The 24764-nt window shown below is 37.3% G+C and overlaps 1 protein-coding gene across 1 annotated transcript in view; it reads left to right on the forward strand.

Moving 5' to 3' along the window:
* TMTC2 (transmembrane O-mannosyltransferase targeting cadherins 2) overlaps nucleotides 1-22221 on the forward strand; it is a 391175-nt gene extending 368954 nt beyond the window's left edge. The window contains exon 12 of the mRNA XM_055341449.1: nucleotides 21784-22221. Coding sequence (XP_055197424.1) covers nucleotides 21784-21963 — 180 coding nt within the window. The 3' untranslated portion in view covers nucleotides 21964-22221. The remainder of the gene's footprint in view (nucleotides 1-21783) is intronic.
* The last annotated feature ends 2543 nt before the right edge of the window (nucleotides 22222-24764 follow it).

Here is a 24764-nt window from a genome sequence, read left to right on the forward strand (position 1 = left end):
TGCTGGGGTTTTTGTTTGGTTGGTTTGGTTTGGGTTTTCATACAAGAAACTGACGTGGGCAACGTTGGGTAATTTTTCCAGAGTAATAAAGGTGGGAAATGGGAAGGTAGGGATTAAAGACCAGATCTTCTATTGCTAATCCAGAGCTGTTTCCACTTGCCATTTTGAAGATATATGTATAGACCTATATAGATAGATATAGATATGGCTTTTGGTATATTTATCTTAAAACATTTCCTCCTCTTTTGGAAATAAATTTATCAACCCCTTTATAATCTAAGGTCTTTCTCCTATTTCCAGCAAGAATGATCTGTCTGAACAAAGTGTAATTATGTAGATAAAACATCATGGAGAAAAACCCTATTGTTAATGCTCCCTAAACTAGTGTATATGGAGCTATTCTATATTTTACTATCTAGAAAATGTTTTGTTTTTTTTTTTTTAACTAACAAATGCTAGTAAGAATAGGCTGCAATTAAGGTAATCTTTTCATCTCTAACACCTAATAAACACTGAAAGTAGCTCTTACAAAACCTCTGGAACCTAATCTCAGAAAGTAAGCATGGTTCTACCTGCACATATCGATGCTTCTAATTGATTAATCAATTATTTTGTTACTGAATTGCTTTAGCAGCATTATAATTCATGTTTAATAATACTGATCACATTTTAATCAATCCTCATTCAATAGGACATCATGGAAAGCAAATTTATAAATTTATAAGTACATTAAAATAACAGGCATTTAGCATGATTGCTAGTGACATTATTTTGCAAAGATAAAACTTCAATAGAATATTTGGTATAATTAAATAATCTTGAACAGCAGTGTTTTGTTTCTCAATACCTAAGCAGTATAATTTTAACCATACTGTTTGTGAACAGTGGACCGACTATAAAGATACATATTTTCTTTTTCCTCAAGTAGATATTTATTTTTATTCTCAGAGTACATGAAGAAATAAAAGCTAAATTAAGAATAATTTTATGACCCAAATGCTTTTTAGTATGTTTCAGAAAAATCATACAAAATTCATGTTGGTGCAAATAGATTTTCTCTATTTGTCAATACTCTGTCTGTCATTATCTCTATCTTTTAGTTAACCATATGGCCTTAAATTATGGTTATAGGGTCTTGTCAACCCAATGTACCCATATGCTTATGACAAGCATTATGAACAACTACCTATGTTTACCAAAATGAAAACAGGCACCGTCATAATAAATTGGAATAGTAGAGTGGAAATGGAGTGGAAAACTGGGGCTTGGGCCCAGAAATACTGATTACTGGTGTGTTACCCTGAACTACCTACTTTATCCTTCAAGATCCAAATATCTCTGGTCACCTGCAAGGATGAAATGAAACCATGGAAGTGAATGTGCTTTGAACGATTTAAAAGTAGCAAACAAATGTAAAGTACCTGCAGTATAAATAATGACATCATGATGATGATGGTGATAGACTTTCTGACCCATTAGGAAACTAAGACTAAAGAAGATATAGAGGCTTTATGTACAATACATACTAAGTAGCTGCATTGAGATTGAAAATGATTTTCCATGTATAAGTTAACAGCCAGCTAATGCTGTTTTCACTTAGGAAATTACATGTAGAAAGCAGATAACAAGTTAATATTGTATGAATAATTCCTAAATATTTCAGCTGACAGTAATCCATAAGTGACTGGTTTTTATTGACATTTGTTCTTTGCACCTGGGTACAACTTTGCCCCTTGCAGTCCCTTAGAGTGCATATGTGCTTGTAGGTGCATTTGTCCTCACATGAGAAAAAGTTTGATTTGAGGTAGACAGCAAGGGAAGTAGGACATGAATCCCTTATCCATTCTGTGAACCTCAGTCCTAAAAGCACAGGAAGTAGGCTATTTTTTTTAACTCTTTCTGTAGGTGAAGAAAGGAACAAATATATGTGTTCTGTGAAGTAGCAGTAGTTGCTACTCTAATTTGCTGCTTAGTGATAGAGAGAATAGATGAAGGAAATTCCCTTGTTCTCATTTTGTGGGTCTGAAATTAGTTTTTATTTCAGCAAGAGTGAGAATTGCTCTGCTGACAACAAAATATGAAACTAAAATTTCCATGAACTGTAAGAAAGGGATTGTGCCAAAATGCAAAGTAGTCAAGCATGTGATAAGTGCTATTTATTTATATTTATTTGTATGGGGGAGGGGTAGAGGGAGAGGAAGAGAGAATCTTAAGCAGGCTCCATGCTCAGCACAAGAGAGCCCAGCACGGGGCTCCATCCCACAACCCCTAGGATCATGACCTTAACTGAAATCAAGAGTTGGACACTTAAACCACTAAACCACCCAGGTACCCCCACGCTCTTTTTAATTTTTTTTATTTGAGTATAGTTACACTCAATATTCCGATAGTTTTAGGTATACGTCATAGAGATTCAAGTTCTCTATACATTATGCTGTGGTTACCACAAGTGTAGCTACCATCTGTCACCATATAACCCTATTACAGTACCATTGATTTTATTTCCTATGTTGTGCCTTTTATTCCCATGATGGTAAGTGTTCTTATAAGAAAAGCACTATGTACTTCTTTTAAGGTACTACATATTTTTTGATAAATAAACTTTGGTTGTGTAGTGGTTCTCAATTATAAGCTAAACAAAGTAGAGTCCTGCCAAAAGTGGATAACATTCCAGGAGGATGTCAAAGTGTTCTCTGTATGCTTTTATTTGTTTATGTTGCTTATCTATATTTGCTACTTCTTCCCTTCCCTTGAATTTGAAACCATTCTGAGAGCAAGATCCACTTTCCTTCCCCTGTTACTTAGAATGGTATAATTTACAGGATTCAGGCTACATAGTCATGAACCAGCTCTTCATTCATATGCTCTCGAATTTTGAAGCCAACTCTTAAAACTGTCAACATTTCAATGACTTTCATTGTAATCACAAAGATTCCTACTTCTTGTTAGCATAACAGACCACAGCAATTCTCTCCTCAGGTAGAGGATAAAATAATATTTTTCCTTTGTTGGGCTTTCAAGAGGACGAGAATAACCATTCTTTCAAAAAAAGTAATGGGTAGGGGTTAAGGAGCAAAGCAAAAACAAAGAAGAAAGAAAACTTTGAACTGGACTTTGGGATTCTCAATGGCAAGTCACCTGTAGGAGCAGGGTTATCCTGAGTATGGAGTTCAATAGCGGCCTTGCCTTCTGGTTAATGAATCTTGTGCTTGCACCAAGGTGGTGCAAACAGAGCTTATAAGTGAGTCAGGACCCTCAAGGCAGAATGTGGTAGTTTTAGGTTGGTGGTATTTTCTATTTGTAGATGCAAGCCCTCTCTAGAGAAAAACATCCCTAATTCAATCCTTCTGGATTCCTCAGATTAAGATCAAACAATTCATTAGTTAAAGAAAACTCAAAGATCACTAAGGCCCCAAGGAAGTAACCACAAGTGAGAGCCCGCAAAAACAAAATATTTAAACCTTCAAAGACTACAGATACTGAAATGTCAGAAACAGAACACAGGATTGCTTTGTATGAAATATTTAAGTAGATAATAGGGTGGTCTTGAAAAGGAAAGAATTCTTGAATTCAAAGCCCAAGGGGTAAATAGATTAGTCACAAATGAGAATATTAATGGAATTTAAGATACCTAGACTGCCATTCAGAAAAGAAAAATGAGGGGGACGCCTGGGTGGCTCAGGGGTTGAGCATCTGCCTTTGGCTCAGGGCATGATCCTGGGGTCTGGGATCAAGTCCCATATCAAGCTCCCTGTGGGGAGCCTGCTCCTCCCTCTGCCTATGTCTCTGCCTCTCTCTCTGTGTCTTTCATGAATAAAAATATTTTTAAAAAAGGGAAAATGAAGAATACGAAAGTTAAGAAAACTGGAGAATACAATGAGAATATGTAATATCTATTCAGAGCCCCAGACATTAAGGATAGCATAGTGAATATCCAAGAATTTTCTAAGATAATTAGAAGATGCACTGCACAATATGTCCCAAATTGAATACATAGAAACCTATATGCAGGCTCAGCATGGTGCATTATAGGAAACCAGAAGCAAATGATAACCTAAAAGCAGCCAGAAAGAAAACCTACCTATGAAGGAAAGCTAGTTTGACCAAGATCACATAAAATTAATGCAACCCTGAAAGACACAAGATAATGAAATAATCTCTTTAAGATGTTAAAAGAAAATTTCAATAATACTCTTCTAGCATCCAGGAATATTTTTCAGCAGTGATGGTAAAATAAAGACACATCATATCATCAAAAATTGAAAAATATTACCGTCAATAATCTTTTACTAAAGACACCTCTAAAAAACAGCTACTTTAGGAAGAATAGAAGTTCCAAAAGGAGAAGCTCAGATGCAAGAAGGAGTGGGAAGCAGATAAAACAGCAAACACAGATATAAATCTAAATAAACATTATGTAATCTAATGACAGTGATGATTTTTGTGTGTTTAATGTTGGATCACAGGATGGTGTGGCATCTCATTCACCTGTGCCTACTTGACTTCAGACAAAGGTATATGGCAGGCGGGAACTTCTTCTCTGGAAATCTAGAACTTTTTTTTTTTTTTTTTTGGTTTTGCTAATAGAAGAGCCCAACAGAAGCATGGTGTTACGATATATTTCAAATACAACACCTAAACACATAGAATATACTAACATATTTTGTAGTAAAGATGCATAATAATAAACAATGAAATCTGTGCTTGTGAACATCATGGAACTTTCTAAGACTAACCATTGCCATTAACTTCCATCTACCTCTGTGCTTCCTAACCCATCCACTAGTCTCTCCCCACAAGAGATAATCACTATTTGAATCACCACACTGAATATTGAAATTTAGTTTGTAACTCTAAAATAATAGAACTGGTTATTATGCTAAATCCATGGTTCTTTTAATTTACTTAACATATACATTTAGTTTTCATTTATTAAATTCTAGTGGACACCAAATAAAATGTGATCAGTATTGTTTTCAGCTAGCCCCTGAAGTACAAGGAGAATTAAGATTCGAAAACACCAACTGCAAAGCCCCTAGAACAATCTAATAACAAAATTAAGAAATGTGTTAATTATTAGAAACATCTTAGGATATGCTTTTGGTGCCTTGCTTGCTTTCTTGGTGAAAGTTCCAGAGTCTTCAATAGCAGCTACTTTTGTGCTTAAGGTGAGTTGTTAACAAGTGGAGAATATCTTTTAAAAACTCTAACTTTACTAAAACCGTTATCCTAATGAAAGCCCATTTTTACTAGTATTTGTTAATAAAATTGTCGTATTGTTTTCTCCTTGGTGCTGTCACGACTATCTGCGTCACCCCAAAAGCCCAGTTCTCACAGGTCGTCCATTACGCCTAGAATCTAATCCCCATAAATCTCTGTGTATCCCTCTTTTGCCTGCATCAACTATCACCTTCCAACTCTTGAAATATTTTACTGACTTGGTCTCCTAGGGGAGCCCTCTTGCCTGGTTGCTGTTTCCTGAAACTCACAGTTTCACTCAAACATCCCATGACCTGACTGCCGTCTCCACTTGTGGCACCAACATCCCAAATGCTCCAACCACACCCAAGATCTACAGTCCATAGAAATCACCAGCGTTTCAGTGTCCTAGACCACATTATGCCTCACATACCTCCTTATTTAAATAAATGCCAACATCAGTCATGATAATCATTCCTTTGCTTGTTTTTGCCTCATCATGTTTTTTTTGTTTGCTTTTTGTTTTGTTTTGTTTTTTTAAGATTTCATTTCTTTATTCATGAAAGAGAGAGAGAGAGAGAGTCACAGACACAGGCAGAGGGAAAAGCGGGCTCCATGCGAGGTGCCCGATGTGGGACTCGATCCTGGGACTCCAGAATCATGACCTGGGCCAAAGGCAGACGCTCAACCACTGAGCCACCCAGGTGTCCCTTTGCCTCATCATACTTGTCAGCCACATCAACACCTGGCTACATCCATCTTTGCCTGCTCCATGTCTGCATCTTGAAACTAGACATAGCTAGAGAAAAACACAACTTGCTTTAAAGTTCAATAACACTGGCCTCAGGTGAGCCCTCAGGGCTGGATGGCGATCATGTTATCATTTTTTAGCTCATTCTTTCTGATATTTTCCTAGATAACCTCACACTTTACTCATCTAAAATTTCCAACTTCTTTTTCCCCGTCATCCCGCTCAACTGACAGCCTTGCATCCTTTTTCATTGAGAATGCAAACATGATTAGAAGTTTCACAAGTAAAAAAAAAAAAAGAAGAAGAAGAAGTTTCACAAGTTTCCATCTTCACATCTAACCATCCATTGGCATTTGTGCCAATGATACTTTTTTCCCATTGTTATAAACTGTCTATACTTCTAGCTCAAAGCGGCCTCTTCAATTTCTTCTCTAGATTCCTTAACTGTTGAAGGACATTAGTCCCACAGCTACTTGCCTCCTGTCTCTCTCTCTCTTTCTCTCTCACTCCCTCTTTTTCACTGCCTCTCCTGTATTAACAGATTTTTCCTTCCTACTGAAATATCCCATCGACATTTAAACATGATGTTATCACTCCCCAAATTGAAAAACAAAAAGTCTCTCAAGCCTGTTTATGCCTCTAGCTACCACTCCATTTTCCTCCTTCCCTTTATAGCATAACTTTCCATTTTCATTTGAACCTCTTCCAAGCAGGCTTTTTCTCCAGTGATGTCACCAAAGCTCCTCTTGTCAAAGTTACTGGAACAACACTCAACAACATTAAATCCATTTGTTCTCAGTTCTAATTTTACTTGTCCTATCAGTAGTGTTTGACACAGATGATTACTCATTCCTCCTGGAAACACTTTCTTCACTTAGTTTCCAGATTTTTAGCTCTGGTTCCTCCTGACCTTCATCCCTCTGGCTTGTTCTTTCCCATCTATCCAATCTCTTGACCTTGATTTTTTTTTTCTTTTTTCTTGACCTTCTTTTCCCTATATTGTCACTTTCTCAGAGATCTTATCCTCTCTCGTGGCTTTAAATAGCATTGATATACTGATGGCTCCCAAATTTAAATTTCCAGCTGGGGTCTTTTCTTTGGACTCCAGACTAATCTACCTGGCATTTAACTTAGTATCTGTACTAGTACGGACCCCTCAAGCTACTAGTTCAGAATGGAACTCATGATCTTCTTCCCACACCTTCTCATCCCGTAGTCTTTCCCACTACAGCAAATTGCTTCATTCTTCTAATTGCATGAGCCAACTTCCACTGCTTCTTTCCTTGTCAAAGACATCACCGTCACTGCTGATCTATAATATAGCAGTTGACTCCTTCATTAGTCTGCTTTTGATACAACATTCAAAACATGTCGGACCAACGAGTGATCACAAGCGGTGATCCTTGTGCAATTTACTCCATCGCCTCCTTCATTTCTACACTCAAATGCTGTCTTCTCTTAAGACCTTTAGAGATCTTCTTGTTTAATATTGTATATGAGGGTTCAGCAAACTTCCGTTGTAGCAGACCAGGCAGTAAATATTTTAGGTTTTGCAGCCATGAAGTCTCTCTACAGCTACTCAGTTGTGCTGTGGTAACACGAAAGAAAGCAGCCATAGATGATACATACATGATTAAGTGTGGCTTTTTTCCATAAAAATTTATTTATTTTATTTATGGGCATTGAAATTTGAATTTTATGTAATTTTCATGTGCTGTGATTTTTTTTTTTTTTAAGTAAAAGGGCTAGGCTAGATATGGCTCCCAGGCTATAGTTTGTTGACTGGCCTCCTTTCATACATCCCTTTACCCTTTTCTTTGCTGTATTTTTTAATATACTATATATCACAATATAATATACTATCTATTTGGCTCATATTTTTGAGCTTATTATCTATGTCTTAGGAACAAGATACAAGCTCCATGAGGCCCAGGATTTTTAACCATGTTGTGTACTGCTGAATTCCCAATGTAGGTGCTCAAAAATTAAATGTTGAATGAATGAAAAAAATATATTTTAAAAAGAAAATGGGCCATGGGGGTTGAAATCATTGAAGAACTCAAATTTATTTTAGAAATTACAGTTTCGAGGAACACAGGAGAGATATCATTTTGACCATTTGCAGCCTGCAAAAGGCTCCATCCATGACTTTCTTTTTTTTTTAATAAATTAATTTTTTATTGGTGTTCAATTTACCAACATACAGAATAACACCCAGTGCTCATCCCGTCAAGTGTCCCCCTCAGTGCCCATCCATGACTTTCTCATTAAATTCTTCATTATTATGTCTTTGTTATAAATAATCTATTCATTTCCGCTAAATCCCATTTATTTAGTAAGAGATACCTTTATGCATCAATTCCTCTTTTCATGGGATGGCCATACTTCCTGGCCTCTCATTGTTCCTTAGGTTCTGGAGTCAAATAAACCTACAGATTAGCCACATGTACTCCTGCTTCTCTGCTGCAGGCTGCTTTTTCAAATGGCCACTATAAGTGATCATATTCCATAGAATCCTGAACTTAATTTTCTAAGAGTATTGTCTTCATAATTACCATTTCATTCCTACTTCTCTTAGATGAACCAAAGAAATTAACAATGTTCTTGATCTTCTGTCTTTGACTAAAGTAAATACAAGTGTTAAATTATAGGCATTAGAGCATGGCTTAATTTCTGTGAACCATTTCAAGGTACTGAACTGGATTTTAATTATTATATATAATGGACATTAAACATGTATAAGATAAATGGCTTACAATTTAATTAGTTAGTGAAGTATTAATAAGATAATTTATTTTAAGAATAACAAATACATAATAACAGAAAAAGATCTTGTTTCTGATTTCTTACATGAAAGAATTAAAAAGATGTACCTTGTACTTCTAGAAAAGACTTTTTTGTTTTATTTGTTCAACATGAATCATAGGTAGAGGTGATATGTGGTCAAGTTTTTCTGTGTTAACTTCTTTTCTGAAGTCCATTGCATTGCCAGTACAAACTTATGTTTTTGTGAGGAGGTAAAATGTATTTCTGTGTGACTTTGTAAACATAGTTGACACGTATCATATAATCATTATGGTTCCCTAACTCAGTATTGAAGATGAGTCTAAAAGAAATCAGAGTTAGCATATGAGTATTAATCATTGGGCTCAAAATAATTTATTTTGTTCTTCCTTCTTTTTCAAGTCTTGTTTGGGTTGTTATTTGTGGTATATGGGTGGATAAGTATCCAATAAAATATATCTGAGGCCAGCAATTTCTTGGACTCTGGGTCCGTGTGATTGTTTTATTGATTGCTTGTTATTTGTTTGCTTCCTTGTTTTATATTAACTGAAGAGACCAAGGAAGGGAGGCAAGAAAGTAAGGGTATACATTTTCAAAGATGGAGTTGCTCAGAGAGAAGGTAAGACATTGTTAGAGTAGGTAAAGGCAATACAAAATCAGTATTGTGCATAATTGAGGAAGCTATTATGTAGAAAAATGTCATCAAGCCCATCTTTAAAAGCTTAAAGATATAAAAATATGTTGACTGTACAGGTTCTACATTAGATGACAGATGTAGTCTGAATGTGGCAATTTCAGGTACGAACATGTCAAAAATAAAGGCAAGACATGTGATTGAATGTAGAGAGATTGAGGATACTACGTGAGGTTATACTGTGTGAGTGGCAAAAGTTCTGCCGTTAAGCCTCCCTTGATTTGCCATGAGTTTAGATACACACAACCCCTGTTTATTTTTATATTTTCAGCAGGTGTGACACTTTGTCAAGTGTACTGGCTTGGCGTAGAGCATGGCTTCACCTTGACTGGTGTGTCCTGATGGAATATTTTCTGAAATGATGTGTGAAGACCTTGCATCATTATTTTTCCAAGCATGTATCAACAAAGTCTTGGTCTTATAAAAGTGCAAATAGAATGCCATGTATCAGACAGTATGTTTACATTTTATTTTTAGTCCCTGGAAAGATATGTAGTTTCTATAGGAATTGCTTTGTTTCTGCTCATTATGTTTGATCTGGTCCATCCTAACAGTGTTAGCAAAAGTTGCCACTTGCTATATATGTGTGAAGCCCGTAGTGAATTCTCTTTGTGAAACACGCTTCTTCATATTCGTTCCGTGGGTGGACAATTGCTGCCTTCTAATGTCATGCTGAAGTGTAATTGATCCAAATGACACTGTCACCCTTGAATGAACCCTACTTCTTCACTCCATCCACATTGTCAGAGGAAAAAAATGTCTTACCCATCTTTCAAGCATGTATACTGACCCTAAATTTCATTTCATCCACTGCTTTGAGGTCTCTAACATACTCATGTCCATGTTTTTTTAAATCATTATTTTCAGGGGATCCCTGGGTGGCGCAGCGGTTTGGCACCTGCCTTTGGCCCAGGGCGCAATCCTGGAGACCCAGGATCAAATCCCACATCGGACTCCTGGTGCATGGAGCCTGCTTCTCCCTCTGCCTGTGTCTCTGCCTCTCTCTCTCTCTCTCTCTCTCTCTCCCTGTGACTATCATAAAAAAAATCATTATTTTCAATAAGGCCTATTCAGAAACAAGTCTGTCATTTCAACAATATGCAAACTGGAGTCTCTCAGTTGACCTCCACCTGATTACAGCTATTTATTGGCAAACACAGAAGTCAGTTGGAGAAGTGATACATACATAAGGTTAAAAACATTTTTCCTGCATTTGATTGTCATAGTATATGTTGAATCTTTACTCCAATGGTAACTTTGATTTCGCCAGTGCAGTATGTCTTTTTTTAAAAAAATTCGATTAGGTAATATATAGTACATCATTAGTTTCAGATGTAATGTTCAATAATTCATCAGTTGCGTATAACAAACACCCAGTGCTCATCAACTTCTCAAACTCAGCACTCAATGTAGTATGCCTTTAGTTCTTGCTGCATTGTGTTTTTAAAAAGTAAGATGATTAATTTGCATCACAAAGGGCCAGTCCCTCCCCCCCCACAAAAAAAGGGAAAAAAATGTTTTTCTCTGCCTCCCATGACAATTAAGTTCTTAAATATCATAAACTCAAATCTCAACTTCCAGCATATCTCTGAGATACATTTTAATAACACCATGATTATCCCAGGGACGTGTTTCAACTCCTTGGGATGAGCATCATTTTATTAGATGAGTTTTATTCAAACTCATGCTTCACACATACACACGTGAATGGCTCATACAGCTGGAAATCCTTCTGCATAATACGATTATGATTGAGAAAGCGTGCACATGTTCTTCCCTCCCCTTCATACCAGAAAGAAACGAATAAAGTGTAGAGTGAATTATGTTGTTTAAATCATATTTGGAAACAGACAAGGAATTTGGTTCAAAGAAAGGGAGAAGATGCTGTAGGTTCCTGTAGCAGCTATCCACGGTAGTAAGGGCAGACAGCTCTTGGTGTTTTAGAGATAGAGGTGATTTTGCCTGTTGTACAGATTCTTACCTAAATTTCATTCCTTTAATGTCCTTACCTTCAGTAAGTTCTACTTATTTTCAGTCTTCTAATCTGCATTCACTAATTTAGGTCATGTATTTTTCTCACTTTATGTAGAGCTTTTGTTTGTAGTTTTGCTTCAGGTGACGAGCTACATGTTCATTGCAAATCAAGATAAATGGTGTACTGATTGCCTTTTCTTAAAAGCTACGAGGGACACTTGTGTGGCCTGGGACCTAAGTTCCCCCATTTGGATCATGTGGGAGATGTTCTTATGAAATTAAGGACATCAGGAAAACCTGTCTTTGAAATAGGATCATCTCCGGTAAAGATTAATATCTGAGTTCATATTCTTAATTTAGTACGTGCACTTTAAAGTCTGTTGGAAATAACTACCACCTTTGAAATGACTCTGTTCCAGTCACTGTTTGCTGTCCCACAAACCACAGCTTTCGGCATTTTGATCACCATAGAAATGGATAGCACTCCACGCTGCGGCGATCACACCCATCATAAAAGTTAAATGAGCATTCTTGCAACAGCCTCTGGGATGGGGCAGGTGTAGGAGAGAAGGATTGAACACACAGGATAAAATGTGTCACTGAGAACTTGAAACTGTCCCTTAATACAGCGTTGTGTCTTGCTTGTCACCTGTAGCTCTTTTGTTTTATTCAAGGCTATTTCAAAAACGCAAACACTGTGTTGAAACTGAGAATAACAATGAATCATCTCTATTATCTGTCACAGTTTGCCAGGCCATTGCTAGATTCCCCATGTTGTTTTCCCCTGTTGTGTGTACAATTTGGTAAATCTTTCTGCGGAGATACTTTATTCAAAATATGACTGTAGTCAAAACATGACTATGAAAAACTACCACTGCTGAATTGAGACCGTTGCAGTGCATGTGGACTCTTGTTTTATCTTGGGATTCTCCGACATCTCTCCGTTATTGTATCAATATTTCATTTCTTAATATGATTTTTTGGGGGGGTCTATTTTGATTGGATCGCAAAAGGGTTGCAGCATGGCTCTCACTGTGGACATCTTCATCTCCGAACTAATCACAATGCAGACTCTTCTTTATTAGGACTTCTGTCCATTGTTGGCTGTGTTGTCAGCAGTTGGCTAAAAACACTTTTCAAAAGTTAACAAGCTGATTTTGATGTGACAACCAATTTCAGAAGTTTGTATGCCATTCTCATTTTGGAAGAATTAAAGACTTGAAGCAACCTGGCAATTCATCGTGTCTCATAGGCCCATGACCATAGGAAGTAACCTCTCCTCTCCTCCACATCTCACCCTTCTAGACGTGTCTGATTTCTTCTCTGTAGTAGAAAAATTTGTATTCATGCACTGCACTATAAACACCGTGGGGGCAGCAAATCCGTCTGTAAACTCTCCTGTAGCGTTAGAACAATGCCTAGAACAATGAATGGGTAACAGTGACACTGACCCGGTAGGTTTGAGGCACATAAATGAGAGGTATGTACACCCCCTAATGGTTTGTGATAAATGCCAACCGTGCAGTTAATGTTAGCTAAAACTATATACAGACTGAAAAAATATTGTTCTTATTCAGCACTTAGCTAGAGTGTCTGACAGCAACCTTGACATATAGTAGGTGCTTAGTAAATGTTTATTAAGTTACTTTAAGATCGGGCTAGGATATACCTCTTCTAGGTCAGCTCTTTCTGCTAAATCGTAACATTTTTTTCTTCTTTCAGCAAGCATTCATTGAGAATGTCTTTCATATGCCAAAGCCTGGCACTAGCACTATAAAGACAGCTAAAATAAATTCACTGTCTGTTTCAGTCTCCAGTAAAGAAGACAGATGCTTATAACAAGTAGATGTTATTCATTGTGGTAAGTGTTGCAATTAATGTATGTAGACAGTATTGTGGGAACACAGAGAAGTAAGCTATGAATAAGAGATTGTTAAACTCCTTTTTTTAAATGAGCAGAAGTTTGTTGAAAAGAAAATGGAAGAAGGGCTTTGTCAGAGAAACAGTCTGATAAAAGATGAGTGCTCAAAACTGCACATGGCAGAAAGAGAAGGTTTCTCTTCTTATGGCTCATGCAGATACACGCACGCACATGCACATGCACACACACACACCGAGGGCTTTTTTTTGGGCGCCACATAATAATCAGTTTCTTAGCATTGAGCAGAAGAGCCTGGATTCTTTTCTGTAGGTGCAGGTTGACCTTCTGAAACCCCATTTGTGAGGGATCCCTGGGTGGCTCAGCGGTTTAGCACCTGCCTTTGGCCAGGGCGTGATCCTGGAGGCCCAGGATCAAGTCCCAAGTTGGGATCCCTATAGGGAACCTGCTTCTCCCTCTGCCTGTGTCTCTGTCTTTCTCTCTCTCTTTCTCTCTCTCTCTGTCTCTGTGTCTCTCATGAATAAATCTTAAAAAAAAAACCAAACCCCATTTGTGTTTTTAAAAGAGATAGATGGTCTGTGGGTGATAGGTAAAGCAGGAGTTGAAGACAGGAGGGCAAAAGGAGATGGACAAAAACTTAGGAATGGATGAGATGCTCCAGACAAGGCAGTGCCAGTAGAAGTGGAGGGTGATAAAAAGAGGGAGAATATGAAAATATTGTTCATTTCAGATTTTCTTGTTGTTCCTAAGAACAATGAGAAGAAAGCCAGAAAACAGATAAAGACAGATAAGCAGACTATAAAGAAAAGTCGGTTCTGTGTGGGGCTAACCAGGAGCCACCAGCCTTCTCCCACAGACAGTCATCCAAGACTCCCCAGCGTTGGCTGTGAAATGTTGTCGTGGGTCCTGTTGCCCTTCTCCACTGCCCAGATTTCTGTCCTCCTCCCACCCACATTGAAAATCCACCTCTATCAAGGATTTTCCCATTTTGTGTTTAACAGATTTTTCATCTTAGAAACAGTGCTTACTTACCTGGTTGTCTGTCTTGGGAAAGTGCCTGACCAGGAGAACACTAGGCCAGACAGTTGTATTTAGGGCTGTTTTGAGGTAGTAGGAGTTCTGTGTAATTACCTTTCAAGTACCACCATGTAGATGACAACCCTTATAGAACTTATTCCATCTAGATGTTAAAGAACAGGAGGATCACTGAAAGGAAAAAGGAAAAAGCTAATAAACTTATGAAAATGTTACTGGCCTTGGTAGTAATCAGAGAGAAAGAAACCAAACGCAGAATAAGATACTGTTTTACAACTTTCAATTTGCAAAAATGAAGGAGTCAGACAATGTCAAGTGTCATTAAGGTCATGGAATAAAGGGATGGGCCCCTGTTACATGCTGATGCTGCCTTTGATACACCCACACTGAAGAGCAATTTGATAATATCTGCAAAGTTGCAGATCCTCTGTGACCCATCATTTCCAATCCTCAAAACTCTCCCGATAGGCATGTGTGACAAGAACATGGATGGAAGCCCTCTTGTAAAGAGTCTTTAAGTTCATCCTTAAGAGATTGGGTAGTCGTTGAATGGAATTTGTGTAAAAGAACTAAACCTTGCCTGTATCAACATGGATAAGTCTGAAAGACAAAATGATGAGCAAAATATCCAAGTTTCATCTGCCTGCTTGGCATGATGGTGATGGTGATGACAAATTTATGAAATTAAAACTTGTAAATGTATAAGATCATACATTGATTATGGGTATGCAAAAAACCAGAAGTGTAAGATATGCAGAATGATGGAATAATAAATACCAACTTCAGGATAGTGGGGTTATTTTTAAGATATTGTTTATCTATTCATGAGAGACACACAGAGAGAGGCAGAGACACAGGCAGAGAGAGAAGCAGGCTCCATGCAGAGAGCCCGATGTGGGACTCGATCCCAGGACCCCCAGGATCACACCCTGAGTCAAAAGCAGACGCTCAACCACTGAGCCACCCAGACATCCCAGGATAGTGGTTTTCTTGGGAGAATGGAGGTGAGTTCAGGAATAGGATAGTGAGAGACATTTGGGGGTTTCAGTTGTCTTTATAAATTTTCATTTGCTAGGCAAGTACACAGTTTTTCTTGTATTCGCTGAAAGTTTTGTTTGTATGACTACAATATTTATAGTAAAAATCCTGCATATGGCTTTACTCATGTGTTCATTCATTCATTCATTAAATCTGTCACCTGTTAATTAGTTCAGCTACCCATTCACTTATTATTCTTCTTTCTCAAATTAATTTTATTTAAGTAATCCAAGAAATAGTGGTTAGGGCTTGAACCGAGTAGGGAGCGATGCATGGGTGGCTCAGTGGTAGAGCATCTGCCTTTGGCTCAGGGCGTGATCCCGGTGTCCTGGGATCAAGTCCTTCGTCGCACTCCCTGCATGGAGCCTGCTTCTTCCTCTGCCTGTGTCTCTGCCTCTCTCTCTGTGTCTCTCATGAATAAATAAATAAAATCTTAAAAAAAAAAATAAACCAAGTAGGAAGAAAGGGACTATGATTAGAAGACAAGTTTAAGGGAGATAGTTGGGTAAAGGTGTCAAGACTTAATAGTTGGATGTACATATATATGTGTGTATGAAGGAGGGCAAGGAATCAAGGATAGTTTACTCAGGATTCTAGCTTGGCATTGACCGATAAGCATGCCAGTGAGACAAAGGAGGAGGAATGATGTTGGAACACAGGAGGAATAAGGTATCAAGCTTTGAGTTCATGGTACACTTCTTATGGTATCCAAAAGCCTGACAGATAGTCTTTCATTCAGTAATTATTTATTAAATATCTGCCATGTACAAGGCACAATAGAGAATTTTAAATTTATGCATAAATACTCTTTTTCATAAATAATTTTTTCAAAGTTTTTTACCATTATTTTTTAAGCATCGTGATACAGTTACTGCTCCAGTAAATTCAATTGGGTAAGCCAATTTCAACTGAATACAGTTGAGCTGCAGTACGTTGCCTTCGTTAACTTATTCGGTAACTATTTGAAAAAAGTGTGAAACCATTAAAAACTTCAGACTGAGTAAAGTCATTTAAGTTTTGCAAATTATATTCAGAAGAGAAGTTAAAGGTGGTTATCTTGCAAATGTCCCCCAAATTTGTAGTGTGTTTGTTAATAGCTGGATAACTTCAGAAATCCTTCCTCAAAAGTTATTTCGTTCATATGACAATAAATATACAACTATATCAATAAATTCAGCAACACTTTGAATGGAATTAGATTTATAAAATTAGAAGAAATTTTTTAAGATTTTATTTATTTATTCATGAAAGAGACAGAGAGGCAGAGACACAGGCAGAGGGAGAAGCAGGCTCCATGCAGGGAGCCCGATGTGGGACTCAATCTCGGGTCTCCAGGATCAAGCCCTGGGCCGAAGGCAGGTGCCAAACCGCCTAGCAACCCTGGGATCCCCATAAAATTAGGAATATTGATCAAATATTTCTGTTTTCATTTTTTCAAAGCTTCTGTTGCCTATTGATTTACCTTCACAAAACAGAAGTGCTTCACAAGGACTAATGGGATAAGAAAACCCAAACACTGTGTGGATTTCCAACTCCTGCCTAACAAGACCATTTCAGCCAATCCCTTTTCCTTTTCCTAGGCTCTCCCCAAATCCTCTGTCCAGAGTTCTACATTTTAGTCCTGTTCTCAATGGAAACATGAGTGCCCAATCCTAACTCCCCCTGTGGCTTTACGATTCCTCCTCCATAGGTATCTTTCCAGGCAAAGGCCAGGAAAATAACTTTGTCTTCTAATCCTGTGTGCTTGGGATGTCCAGTGAGCCCAGCTGATTTCCCTGGGAGCCTCAAAGGTGTTAGGTTAGAATCAGACCTGCATAAACTTGCCTTTGCTTATTACTCCACCCCAATATATACCTATTATTTGAATTTTACTTATTTCCTCCAGTGTTGGAGAAAGAAGCCAAATACCACAGTCCAATAACAATAAAGTCATAATTCCTTAGAGACTTGAAAAAAACGTCATTTGTTACCGCAGTAGGGTTACCAGTCAGCCCCTTGGATGTGAAGCATCTGTCCTCTTCAAAGAAACAAGAAAGATCTGCTTCTCGTCTCTGGGCTGTGAAGTGGGAGGCGGTATCATTGGTTGTGCGGAGCCACAAGCTCCATTTTACTGGGTTGCAAGCTGCAGACTGTCTTTTGTTAACATGCTGAAAATTTCATCAGCTGTCTTTAATAAAAGAGAATGTGTGTGTGAGGGAAGACATCAGCCGCTGTGGTTGGGTTTCTCTTCCTTTGCCAATGAGTCACAGGGGGCACAGAGCAAGGACACCAGTGTGGCTTCAGACAGTCACCTGGGTTTCTTGCATTTCAGTGACAGAGCTAGGTAGTCTTTAATTCTGTTTAAAAACTTTTGCATGGCCCCATTTGGTTATGAAAAGGCTTTTTATGTCCTCTCCTGTCAAATTTAGTCATTTACAATTTCTGTTAATAAAGTTTCATTTGAACATTTACTATAAATAACTGCGTGGCCAAAAGAATTGACTTTGTGGGAGAATAGGCATTTGATCTGACATTCTTTGTTCAATACAGGACTTCATCCTCCTGTAGGAAACTCAAAAGTTGGAAAATAATATGATCCAAGATCAGGAAAAAACCTCTAGGACAGTGCTTCTCCCTTGTAATGAGCGTACAAAACCCCCTGGGGATCTTGTTAAAATTCAGATTCTGATTCTCTCATTTAACACTTGAAATTCCACATTTCTACCAAGCTTCCAGAGAATGCTTGTGTCGCTCCCTGAGCTAGAGGCAAGGCTAGGGGACCTGCAGGCACTCAGTCCCTTGGGCATCCAGTAAGCTACCCCCTGGTCACTGCTGGGAAGGCTTGTCTATGAAGAGAAAAAACAACCATATAGCAAAATAGTCTATATCTAGTTTTATTCGTAAATTTTTAACAAACACATGAAATTGTTTATGTCAAAATAACTGTTGACACTTTAAGTTACCTAAGGCAGTGGTACCTGTTAATTAGGTTACGTTTGAGCATACGTGCAAATTTCCTCAGTTTCCACTCACTCAAATAAGAAACTATAGTGAGGTTTTGAAAAGCATTCCATAATAATGTATGTTTGTAGGTTTTTAAAATAAAAAACTTTTTTTTTTATTTTTACGATAGGAGGATTAGACAATATCAAACCAAAATGTTACATCCAAACATAGAAATCTCTAGAGGTTTAAAAATATTATGTTTTGGGGGCACCTGTGTGGCTCAGTGGTTGAGCATCTGCCTTTGGCTCAGTGTGTGATCCTGGGGTCTGGGGATCGAGTCCCACATTGGGCTCCCTGCATGGAGCCTGCTTCTCTTTCTGCTTCTCCCTCTGCCTCCCTTTCTGTGTCTGTCATGAATAAATAAAATAAAATAAAAATCTTCAAAAATATGTATTATGTCTTAAATACATTTTTAGTTCAGTTGGATTTTTATTCTAAAGAACACAGCTAATGAATATATGTGAACTTTTATGGGATCTGTTATCCCATTTTAACTTCATAATGTCAATTTTTGATTATTTTTTGTTTAATGAGTTACATACAAGGGTAGATAATACGAAACTAAAGTAATTCCAAAAATGCTGTTATAATTAGCATTCAGAACTCATTTTGATGACAGATTTAACTTCCTAATTGTGTGGGGTTTTTTTTAGAACAATATCCACTTTTCTTTTTTCATCATTTGATGGCAGGAAAGTGTCTTCAAAGTATTCCAAGGACAGAAGAACCCGCGCTGCATTCAGTAACAATAGTAAAGCCTATTTATGTGGCTGGGCATACTTTACCACGTGTTTTCACATCTCCTCCTTCCAGGTTTAGCCTGAGAAAAGGCCACAATGCTAGAAAGGTAGAGCCAGGTCACAGATCCACAGTGCTTACATTCAGTGGTCACTCAGGCCTACTGATAGGAGATTTTTCCTTTGTGTTTTTGAGATGATAAGGAGAAAGAAAAGAAGAAAAGGACAATAACAAAGTTGTAGTCTCATATAATCTCAGCAGCAAATCTATGAAGCAAATACTGTTCTCATCCCATTTCTAGAAAAAACAGGTCTCGGAGCTCCTGGGTGGCTCAGTCAGTTAAGTGTCCACCTTCAGCTCAGGTCATAATCTCAGGGATCCAGCCTCAAATCAGGCTCCCTTCTCTTAAATAAATCAATTAAATCTTAAAAAAATAAACAGAGGTCTCAAGTGTTCAATCAACTTGTCCAAGTGCTCACATCTTGGGCAGAACTGACACTGGTACCTAGACATTGTGACTCTGTAACTTTGGAGGGTTTTTAATAATCCCTTTGAATTGTAATTATAGTTAAGCACAGATACTTTGATAATAAAGTGATTCAAGAAATAATGACTATCCCACAGAGCCATCTGGTTTCTCTCAGCCCCCATCACTGGGCCTCTTCTATTTATGGTGAGCCAGGAATGGTCTCCAACCGTGGTCCTCCCTCCCCATATCCTCTCCTCCCACCCAGGATAGCGGAAGTCTGAATATTTTATCTATTTAGCATCTCTAGTAATTCAGGCTGTGAACACACTTTGCCATCCATTTAGTAGCTGTTTACTGATCATTGTGCTAAGCTCTATGAGGGAATATAATTCAGAAATGTGTCTAGGCATCAAGAAACCCAAGATAGTAATGGGTGGAATGATAACAAAGTCCTTTTAGGAACATAGAGTAGGTGGTGTTATTTTAGGTTTCCAGGGTGGAGCTTCATTGTACATGTCATTTAGAGCTATGTTTATTTGGATTGGGGCTTAAAATTAGAAATTGATCATCTGTATTTTTCTTGATAAGTATGGAGTCATCCTGACCAAAAGCTTTTTGAAGGTCAGGAATAGCTTATATTTGCAACATTATTTTTGGAAAAGAAAAAAGGATGTAGACAGGTTTGAAAATAATACCCCATAGTTGAGGACTTAAGAGAATTTTGCTCTACATCCAGAGACGTATTACGTAGCCATTGAAATAAAAATTTTAAAGTATGTATAACAGCATAAAAATCACAAGCATGCATATGCTATATACCTCAAGTAGAAAAAAAAAAAAGGAGGAAAAATATGATAGGGGACCTCACCCAAGGTCACAGTCAGTGGTTGAGCAAGAATTCAAATCCAGACCTCTTAAAATCCAAATCTGATCATCTCTTTACAGTTGGTTTACTCTGAGCTATTCAATCCTGCCCTCAGCATTGTTTTGGTTCAGAAGTAATTGTTTTTACAGAAAAGAGTGGAGTCACATGGACTCAGCTGAAAAATGCACACATTTTGTGAAAATAGTAAATTTTAAAAATAATTGTGAATTATTTTACACTGCATCAGAGTTGCCAGGACAATTAACAGTTGACACCATCTGTAAAACAAAAACACAATCTTAGCATAAACATTTTTAGTTTTATCTGATATTTGAAATATGCATTTGTATAACTGCCAAAATATTAGCTGTTCTGAGTTAGCCAGAAAGTTCTAGCAACAAGAGAAGAGCAGAACAGCCTTTATTTGTAGATAGCAAGGAACATATTGTAGATAGCAAGGAACAACAGACTTCTGCTGTTGTTAACTAATGTCTGAGAATTTTGGGCTGGAGACCCTTGTGTTAAGCTAGTGGTACATAACTCATAAATTTGTTTTTTAACTTGGCCGTTCATGTGATAAGTTTGTTTTGCAAATATCACACATCACAAAAAAAAAAATCTGTGTTCAAGAAATCACAACTACTTTTAAACAAATAATATAGAACTTTTCTTACAGAGGTTATATTTTTCTGTACTACATTTTATCTGTTTCGGTATGTTTTTATTTGCTGTATTTATAATAAATATTTGCCATTAGAAGTTTAAAAATTGACTTAAAAATGAGAACTTTGTCTCATTAAGCTACTTGGATTAGATTTGGAAAGGATGTTAGCGGTTACATTTGAATTTTTCTTCAGGGTTTTTACCCTGAAAACATCAGTAAGATTTTACAGTTTCTTAACTTATTTACTTATGTTTGCCTAAATGGCCTGGAATATTGCTAAGAAGAGGAAACAAAGAGTGGGTGGACGTAGATTTGTCAACTTCTCCAACTTAGTATTTCTTGGCATTGAGTTGAAAAAAGAAAGTTCAGTTCTTTCTGACAGTGTAGGACTTCTCACTTATTTTTCTTCGAAAAGTACAGTCTGACTTGGTTGCTAGGTTTTTGTATGTAACCCATGCTTTCTCACTGAAGAATATTTTTCTAGCTGCCTGCCCTGTTTAAAGCACAAAGTACACCAGCTGTTTGAAAACTTTTTTTTTTCTTTCTAGTTATCTTGGTCTATTTGTATAAATTGCTAAATTGCTTCCATAAAATGCCTCCAGACATAAGGGAATCATTTGCATAAGTGGATGAAGATTTTTGTCTTCCATGAAGGAAGGAAGGCTTGGAACAAGCCTCTTAATCATTTTCCTCCCTCTCTGTTTCCAGTATCCGGCGGCTCTGATGAACCTGGGGGCTATTCTCCATCTCAATGGGCGCCTCCAGAAGGCTGAGGCCAACTACCTGAGGGCTCTGCAGCTCAAGCCTGATGACGTCATCACGCAGTCCAATCTCCGCAAACTGTGGAATATCATGGAAAAGCAAGGTTTAAAGACTTCCAAGACCTGACACAGGAGGGCAGTACCTCGTCCTCCTCCATATTTTAAAGCTGGCTTCATTAATGAACAGAACTTACCAGCAGTGCTATGACAAGAGCTAGTAAGGACTTCAGGACGGGGGCAGAGGTCACTGAGGTCACTGCCACTTCTGGGAGTATTCGCTTTGCTGTTGGCACAGCCGTTAACACCAAAAAGGGGAACATTGGAAACTTCCTGAAGGATGTAATTGTTACCCATAGAACTATAAACCAGAGCACTTAAAACAGGATCTTATGGCATTGGGGGGTGGGAGGGGGGTGGGGGCAGGGAGGGAATCCAAGTTACAAATTTTGTTCATTTTTGAAAGCTAATTTAGAAATTATATTGTTCCTTAAACACTGTGAGAGGAAGTCAGAGTGTCCATTCAGCCCTGATAAACAATTAAGATCAAGTGTTAATAGGGAATGATTAAAGTGTGGTGTGTGAATCCCAGTGAGCTGGCCGGTTGTCCTGACGCTGCTGTCTTCCCTCTTTGGGACAGCCTGCTTATCAATTTCTGAAACTTAGAGGGAATTTTTTTTTTTTTTTTTTTTTTTTTTTTAGTATATCAGGATCTGTCAATCTATAGTTGTTTCTTGATTAATGCACATAACATTTTATGATTTGGATGTCACAGTCTTCATTTCTTTTGGACAACGTTTGCTTCTCATGTGAGCTGAGCTAACCGTGCTTCACACTGGTGTTGCAGGAGGGGTTGGGGAGACCTTATCCGTGTCAGGCAGTCATTTTTTTTTTTTTTTAATTTTAATGTCACCAACATTTTCCCCCAAACTGCCTAGGAGAATTAATTATATTAATGCTTAGGCTTTGGAAATGGCTATTCCTGGTTAATGCGCATGCTTATATAAGGATTAAATCTAAAGAGCTTAAAAGTGTTCTAGTTCCATAACTAACCAGCAGCTATTAGACAAAAGGGAAGATGCTACGTGCTTCCCAGATGTTACTGATTAAAAAATCAAGTCTGCACAAAGGAGTGTATAATAACGGCTGCCAGTGATTGTATATTTTGGAAAGAGTTGGTATAAAATGCTAATTACTTTCTGATAGGTTCCTAAACAGCAATGCTGATGTTTTTAAGGAATTATTTTTACTGTATTTTGCTCTTCCTAAAAGACGTTGAAAATGACTTCTTTTAAGCTGCAGTGGAGTACAGCATCAGCCTGTGTATTTCTAGGTCTTTTGCCAAGTGCTTTTTTTCACAGTTGAAAACTATCCTTCACTAGCATATTGATATTTTATTTCTCTACCACTTAGTAACCACTCCAGTGATCATGATACAAGGGAAAATGAAGTAAAGCATTTTATTGAACATTATTTTGACTTGCAAACTCTGCTACTAAATATTAACTTTGCCAAAAAGCAGTTCACTATCAACTTCTTCATAGAGAAAGTAGCTAGACTGTACCCTACATATTTATTTATTTATTATTCTACCATAGTAAAATAACCAAACGCCTGATTCATGAAGTTCAGTTCTTTGGAACTGAAAATTAGCTTCTTCTTCTTTCCTTTAATACTTCCTGTAAATATCAGACCAGCATCCCCACTGAAAGGAAGCTGGACTTGTATGCCATACAAGTGGATCATATTATGTTTTCTCCATATCTTATATGTGTTGCTACATATCCGAATAAAGTGGGATAAAGAATTTAAAGTAGTATTCCTATGGCAGTAGTGTTTTTGTGAGAAGGCCAGAAGTAGTGAAAGAAGTTTGTTGATGGCATTAATAAGAAAGGCCCTCCTAATATGTATATTACCTTGTAAACATTTCATGGAAGGGCCAAAAGTTAAATTATAACTAAATCACTGTGTTTTCAGAATGATATTTAACGTTTAACAACAACAAACCCGTGGTCAAACCAAAAGTGTGGGTTGAAGTGTATTTTTCATCTTCTAGCACATTGGCAATTGCTAAAAAAAATAATAATAATAATAAGTAAATAAATAAGGAATTTAATATAAGGATATAGAGATAAATTCAATGTCTAACATTTTTTATTTATTTAAATAGTTATTGACCTATGATGACTTCCTAGTCTTAACATTTTATGTCTTTTTTGTTGTTAATGTTCTTCCTTTCAGACACTTGGTTCTTAATAGGTTCGCTGATTGCACACAGTAGAGGCACTTCATGTTGACCCAGTTCCCAAGTAGCATTAATAATTGGGCCTGTGTCATAAAATGCATGGATCTTTAATAGCTAAATGACCCTGACACCTTTCACTACAGGGCTGGCTTATTAGTAACTGACCAACTTGGGGGGGTGGGGGGGGCGCTAAAGAACACGGTCAAAAAATGTCTCCGCTCAGGGATTTATGGTGGATTATTGCAGACAGTGCTAAAAATATAGAGCACAAGACAAGTTTACTAAATTAAAGTTTTATTTTTTGAGAAACTGTTATTTGTATAAATTATCAAGATTTGTAGGCTTTCCTTTTGTAGAAATAATTGTTTTATGTGCCAGAGAATTTCAATTTTGTTTTCAACAATAAAGCATTGATAACAAATGTGTCGTATAAGCCTTTTTTACATCTTCTATAGCAACAATACTTGATGCTCTCGTGGATTTTAACAGAAATTGGAAAAAGTTTTTAAAAGGTGGAGATTGAAAAAATTTTTAAAAAAGGTGGAGATTAAGAGTCAAAGAGACACATCATCAATTTGTAATAGTTATAATGACATTAAGGGTTGCCTATAACATCAGATTTGCCACTTTCCGAAAAAGATGACGTAATTTTTGTTTTATTTATGGACTATAGATAAGTGTCAGGA

The sequence above is a fragment of the Nyctereutes procyonoides genome, unplaced genomic scaffold (genome assembly GCF_905146905.1).
Source record: "Nyctereutes procyonoides isolate TBG_1078 unplaced genomic scaffold, NYPRO_anot_genome, whole genome shotgun sequence".
Classification (NCBI taxonomy): Eukaryota; Metazoa; Chordata; class Mammalia; order Carnivora; family Canidae; genus Nyctereutes; species Nyctereutes procyonoides.